This window comes from Gekko japonicus, unplaced genomic scaffold (genome assembly GCF_001447785.1).
Source record: "Gekko japonicus isolate JY-2015 unplaced genomic scaffold, Gekko_japonicus_V1.1 scaffold131, whole genome shotgun sequence".
In the NCBI taxonomy this organism is placed as follows: Eukaryota; Metazoa; Chordata; class Lepidosauria; order Squamata; family Gekkonidae; genus Gekko; species Gekko japonicus.
In genome coordinates this window covers 727,363-734,104 of record NW_015167061.1, presented here as the reverse complement: position 1 = coordinate 734,104, position 6,742 = coordinate 727,363, and the positions used below count along the sequence as shown (strand labels likewise).

The 6,742-nt window shown below is 51.9% G+C and overlaps 1 protein-coding gene across 1 annotated transcript in view; it reads right to left on the bottom strand.

The window, feature by feature from the left end:
- The window catches only part of UBR4 (ubiquitin protein ligase E3 component n-recognin 4), a 136,680-nt gene that overhangs the window by 84,248 nt on the left and 45,690 nt on the right, over positions 1 to 6,742 (bottom strand). Inside the window, 5 exon segments of the mRNA XM_015412557.1 lie at positions 154 to 355; positions 2,333 to 2,504; positions 3,155 to 3,312; positions 4,130 to 4,357; positions 5,444 to 5,596. Of these exon segments, the coding sequence (XP_015268043.1) occupies positions 154 to 355; positions 2,333 to 2,504; positions 3,155 to 3,312; positions 4,130 to 4,357; positions 5,444 to 5,596 (913 nt within the window).

Below are 6,742 nucleotides of genomic sequence, written 5' to 3'. Positions count from 1 at the left end.
CAAAGATCGGAAACACGAGGCCGCCTCGGCCCAGCTACCTCCTACGGGGCATCCTGCCCCTGTCTCTTTTGCAGAGGGGTTCTAAAGAATGCTCCACGCCTGCCTGGTGCCCAGGCTGCAGAAGCAGGAGTGCCCGGGGAGAAAGAGACTTACTGACGGCCGCCGCCTTGCGTTTGCGGACGGGTTTCATGATGCTGATGACGCTGCTGGGCTGGAGGGAGGGCTGGAGCCAATAGGACGTGTTCTCCACGTTGGCCATGTAGATGCGCAGGCTGCCGTCCTCGCACAGCAGGATCATGGTGGTGCGCTGCTGCTCGTTGCAGGCCGTGTGGCGGATGGCCACCATGTCCTGGATCTGGAAGGCACGGGAGAGGGTGTGAAGGGGTGTGTGTCGCTGGACGTGTCGAGCGTTTCAAAAGAAGTGGCTCCAGGTGAAAGAAATACCAAACATTTAGCGGAGGACTACCCTGCAAGCACCGTTCCTTGAGGTCTTTTAAATGGGGGTGCCGGAGACTGACACTCAGAGCGGGTGCTCCAACAACGAGCTGCTGCGGCCTCTCTGAAGTGCCGGCTTGGATCACTGGCCCATCTAGCCCAGCGCTGTTCCTAGCCCAGCGGGCAGTGGCTTTCCAAGGTCTCCAGGCAGTGGTTACCCCCGGCTTTGCCACAGGCTTAGGGATGGAGACGGCAAGAATGGAGCTGGGGGTGTTGGAATGCAAGGCACGTGCCCTGCTCCGAGGCGATGTGCGGTGGGCTACCTCCTCGCCTTCCTGAGCACTTCCTACATGTCTTCACTGCCACCCAAGGCTCTTGCTTCAGTTCAACGCAAAGAACAGGATGGCTTAGTTATATGTGGTAGAATGACAGAATGGTCAGTAAGGGTTCCTGCGTGGTTCAGAATGGCTCTCCTTTCTCTAAAGTTCCTTAAACAGCCAGTTTGGTGTAGTGGTTAGGAGTGTGGACTCTAATCTGGGGGAACTGGGCTTGATTCCCCACTCCCCCACGTTCAGCTGCTGGTGTGACCATGGGTCAGTCACAAGTTCTCTCAGAGCTGTTCTCTCAAGGGCAGTTCTCGAGAGAGCTGTCTCGGCACCTCGCAGGGTGTCTGTTGCGGGGAGGGGAAGGGAAAGGGGTCTGTAAGCCGCTCTGAGACTCCTTCAGGTAGTGAAGGGCAGGGTATAAACCCAGTCTCCTCCTCCTCTTCTTAAATAGAAATCGCCACAAGGGCTTATTTCCTCACTTGCCACCAAGGCTAAGAACTTCCACAAAGAACACAGATTTCTCTCACGCTCTCTACAGCACCTCGCTCCATCTTCTCACACACCACGCTTGACTCTCTCCACAAACCAGTCCACTCTGTCCCCTCGGGTACAGCTCCCATCCCATCACAAGCACGCTTCCATCACCCATCCAGCCCCACTCTTTCTCACTCTGCGCTAGTGGAAAGGGCCCTCAAGCTCCAACTGACCTACAGCAACTTGTCGAGGCATTTTGAAGGCAAGCCCCATTCAGAGGCGGCCTGCCATCGCCTGCCTCTGTCTAGCAACCCTGGGCTTCCTGGTGGTCTCCTGTATTTATTATTTATTATTTATTTATTATTTATTACTTTCGTCTTACTATCCCGCTCTAATCCCCGAAGGGGTCTCTGAGCGGCTATACAGTTATCCATTATCCCTATCTAAGGCCACAATTCATCAGGGGTGGGGACATCCCTACCAGCACCCAGTGGAGGGGGTTCTTTCCTCGGGTCGGCTTCACCAGGGCTGACCCGGCTTAGTCCTGAGGTCTGAGGAGACAGGGCTAGCCTGGGCCTGTCTTACTCAAAAGGTTAAGGTTTCCCTTGCTCAAAAGCCAGTCGAGTCCGACTCTAGGGTTGCGGGGCTCATCTCCGTTTCCAAGCCGAAGAGCCAGCGCTGTCCGAAGACGTTTCCATGGTCATGTGGCCGGCATGACTAGACACCAAGGCGCACGGAACACTGTGACCTTCCCACTGAAGTGGTACCTATTTATCTACTTGCAATTTCTTGCTTTCGAACTGCTAGGTTGGCAGGAGCTGGAACAAGAGACGGGAGCTCACTCCGTCATGCGGCACAGTCGGGTCTTGAACTGCTGAACTACCGACCTTCCACAGCCTGCAGTTCAGTGTCTTAACCACTTGAGCCACCGCAGCTCCACTTACTCTAGAGGCTGATATTTTAAGTCACAGCAACACACGTCCAAAAAGCCCGCATTAAACCGCAGAAATAAAGCATGCACAAGAAAGATTTCACTTTTGTCTCTTGTGGGGAAGGTAGAAGCCTTCAGGAGCAAGAGCGAACCGACGGGGGCTGACCTTTGCTTTGGCTGGCAGGGTTTTAATTTCCTGGATGAGGAAGGTGTCCGGCTTGACCATGAGCACCAGCGGGACACTAGTGGTCTGCTGGACGCAGCACACCAAGCCTGGGTGGTTCATCACTTCTGACCATTGGCAGAGCGCCGGGGAGGTCTTGCCGCCGCCGTTGGAACTACGGGAGGAGGACAGTCGCAGCTAGACTCAAACCCAGTTGCTCCTCAGAGACCAACAAGGTTTCGGGGTTACAAATCTCATTAAAAAAGGTCTATGATGTTATTTATGTTATAATATATATAATATAATAGACAACATTGATAAGATAAGATAAAAATGAAAATATAGTAAGAGAAACTGGCAGAATGAGTTATATTATTCATTATTACACACTATACAGATTTTTTAAGTTAATAGGTCATCTATATTTCAAGCTATATTCTTATGCCATTATACCTTACATATCTTGTTAAACATTGGTTAAACTATTATACCATATCCTTCTCCTTCTTTTTTCCTCTATACCTTATAATAATTTTTAAAAAATTTAAAAAGATTTTTTTGGGGGGCGTAAGTTTTCAAGAGCCAAAGCTCCCTTTGTCAGATGCTAGTAGTTTGAAAGGAGGAGGACAGGAAGAGTCAAGCCAGAGAAGCGCTTGTACCCCTGCACTCCCTGCCCAGTGAGCAGCACCGGAGGAAATAAACCTGCCTCAAGAGATTCGCATTCCGCTCTTGAGCTTTGGGTACCAAGAACAGGTCTGGCTGCTCACGCACAAGCAGCAAGGCAGCCGAGAGAAGGGGAGGAGTGCGACAGATGGAGGGTCCCACCTCTTGATGTTGATGGGGAAGAGACGCATCACCTCCAGTGTGGCTCGGCTGACGGTGGCCGCAAAGGACTTGCCTTGGCAGTAGCTGAAGAAGAGCATCTGCAGGACGTGAGAGTAGTACACGGACACGCCCCCTCCAGCCACCTGCCCGTTACTGTCCTGCAAGGGAAACAGGAAAAGAACACGCGCTGGGATTGGGGCCCTTGCTAGCAGGGGGCACGGCTATCAGAGCGCGCCCACAAACACTTATCGCCAGTTTTTTTTCTTTGCCCACAAACTCATCCCACCAAAATGTCATCCCAGCCTTTTCTTGAAGGAGGCCTCCTGTTAGGAGACGCTACACCAGAACAGCGTTCATGAGTTGCAAACGTCACCGTGGCTGTCGTATGACACACCTGCTCAACAATCTGACTACGTCCGCCTGTGAAACGCCACCTGTGCTTGTTGTGACTTGTTCCTTCCGTATTGTAGTAATATTGGTCATGTTTTTAGCATACTGTGACATTTTTCAAAATGTCAATAAAGCAAAGAGTTTTTAACAAAACTTCCACACTTTAATACAGTTTCGCGATCAGGTTTCAATTTCCCTGAACAGAGTTAGGAATTGTCGATGTCTTCCAGAATTCCTTACTGAATGCCGGTGACAAGAGTATGGATTGCCTGTTCCACGTACCCTTTGTGTAAGACGGCTTTTTCTCCATTACTTTAAGCTTGTTCTGTGCATGCACATACCAGAGCCTCTACATGCTGAGTTAATCAGTAGTGGTAAAGTTGAGCCAAGCAGCACCTGTGTCACTACAACCCAGTTCAGGCTGGACTCCTGCGAATCAAAAGTTTGTCCTTGCCCCCCAAAAGGTCTCATTGAGCTTTGAAGCTAGGCCACACAAGCTTCCTTCAGCCTAACCCACTTCAAGGCTATGAGGGATCTCAAGGATTCTGTGGAACCATGAAAAAACAGCAAGGGAATCTGTGTTACCTTCAGGTCCTCGTGGGTAATCTCAAGGACATTGGTGACGTAGAAAGGGCCGTGCTGGGCACTGCTGGCTTCCTCCATGAGCTGTGTGTAGATGTAGCCAGCAGAAGACATGATGACCACAATGTTTTTGCCCTCCTCGTTGAACAGGAAGGTGATGTCCCGGATCTTGGAGCTGGGCAGCAGGAAGTAGAAGGTGGGGCTCAAGGCGTCCACTGAGAGGTCGTAGATCTGGCCGGGGAGAAGACAGAGTCAACCATTTGCACAGGGCAGAGAACTCGTGGGCACTCAATGAAATTGCTGAGTAGTCAGGTTAGAGCGGTACTTCTTCACCCAAAGAGTGATGAACACATGGAATCCACTGCCACAGGAGGTGGTGGCAGCTACAAGCATGGGCTGCTTCAGGAGGGAACTGGATAAACGTATGAAGCAGAGGTCCATCAGTGGCTATTAGCCACAAGGTATAGATAGGAACTCTCGGCCTGGGGCAAGTGATGCCCTGTATTCTTGGTGCTTGGGGGGGGGGCAATAGAGGGAGGGCTTCCCGTGCCCTGGCCCGACTACTGGACCTCCTGATGCCCCCTGGTATTTCTGGCCACTGTGTGACACAGAGTGTTGGACTGGATGGGCCATTGGCCTGATCCAACATTTGGCTTCTCTTATGTTCTTATGGAGCTGCGGTGGCTCAAGTGGTTAAGACGCTGAACTGCAGGCTGTGGAAGGTCAGTAGTTCAGCGGTTCAAGACCCGGGTGCCGCAAGACAGGGTGAGCTCCTGTCTCTAGTTCCAGCTCCTGCCAACCTAGCAGTTCGAAAGCAAGAAATTGCAAGTAGATAAATAGGTACCACTTCCGTGGGAAGGTAACAGCGTTCCGTGCGCCTCGGTGTTTAGTCATGCCGGCCACATGACCACGGAAACGTCTTCGGACAGCGCTGGCTTTTTGGCTTTGAAACGGAGATGAGCACCGCAACCCTAGAGTCGGATTCAACTGGCTTTCGAGCAAGGGAACCTTTACCTTTACGTTCTTATGACCCAACGTGCCCTCTACTAAGCGCCAGCTGTTCCATCTGTTCTCTACACGTTCCGCCCTGACCTGGCTCCAAGGAGCTCAGGATGGCAGACAGGATCCTCCCCCCTTCTTCTACTCTGCCCTCCCAACAGCAACCCTTTGAGGTAGGTGAAGCTGAAAGGAAGTGACCAGCCAGCCCTCAAAGGTCAGCCAGCGAGCATCACGAAAGAGTGGGTAACTGTGACACTCAGCTGCCAGGACGCCCTCCTGCCAGTAGCATTCCCGAGACCTGACCCTAGTCGGACCCACCTTCACAAAGTCTGCGGTGACGATGGCCAGCTCGGTCTGCGATCCCGGCAGCCACACCGCCTTGATGATGAAGTTGCCCGTGGCCAGCTGAGGGTGGAGCACCAAGTGGTCGGAGACGGACCCGGAGCTGCTGAACGTGAGGACGTGGCAGTCCTGGCGAGAGACACAAAGAGAGGTGAGGAGTTCGGGTGGACTCGGTCCCCCCCTCCCCCCACCCAATATGTGAAGGACAGAAGACAAAATTCAAGTCCAGGAGCAGTGTTCCCTCTAAGCTGAGACAGTGTGAGCTAGCTCACAGTTTTTTAGCCTCCGGCTCACACATTTTGGTCTTAGCTCAAGGAGGAGGGCTCCGGAGCAAACTAATTGATGCACTGCCCAGATCTCTTGCTCACAACTTTAATGCCAGTAGTAACTCACAAAGTAGAAGTTTTGCTCACAAGACCCCACAGCTTAGAGGGAGCACTGGTTGGAACTTCTCTGAGTAAACACCCCCCCCCAACACCACACAACCAACCCCTTGGGAAGGCAGCCGGGCCTGCCACAAGTAGGCCAAATTGACTGACCAGGCCGAGCCGTGACTGTCTAAGCTGACAGTTTTTTAGCCTCTGGCTCACACAATTTTGTTTCAGCTGGGGAAGGAGGGCTCCAGAGCAAACTCATTTATGCTGCAGCAGCCAAATGGCTCACTCACAACTAGGGATGTGCAAAAAAAAAAAATTCGGTAAAATTCGGATTCGGGTTTATTGGACCCGAATTTTTTCGGGAAACCCGAAAAAACCCGAATATCTATACCGGTAAAGCATAGATATCCGAAAATTTTCGGGAATCCCGAAAAATTCGGGTCCATTGTAACCAATGGGGCCATTGAAGTCAATGGCAAAAATCCTCTTGAAACTTTGCGGGGGGCTGGGGGGGAGGGGGTTTGGGATAGAGGCTCCAAACTTGGAGGGTGCTTCCTGGAACCTCTTCCCAACATGCCCACCAAGTTTCAAGGCGATTGGACAAGGGGGTACAATTTTATGGGCCCCCAAACAGGTTGTCCCCAGATCTGCCTTCTGCAGTTTATTCCCGGTTTGCCGCCGAAATTCGGCGGCAATTCGGCAACATTGTATCACGTGGCCCTTGGAGTTGGAGGCTCCAAACTTGGAGGGTGGTTACTAGAACCTCTCCCCAACACACCCTCCAAGTTTCATGAAGATTGGACCAGGGGGTCCAATTCTATGGGCCCCCAAACAGGTTGCCCCCATCCCTCCATTGTTCTCTATGGTGGGAAAAAAGTAATTTTTTTTCCCACCATAG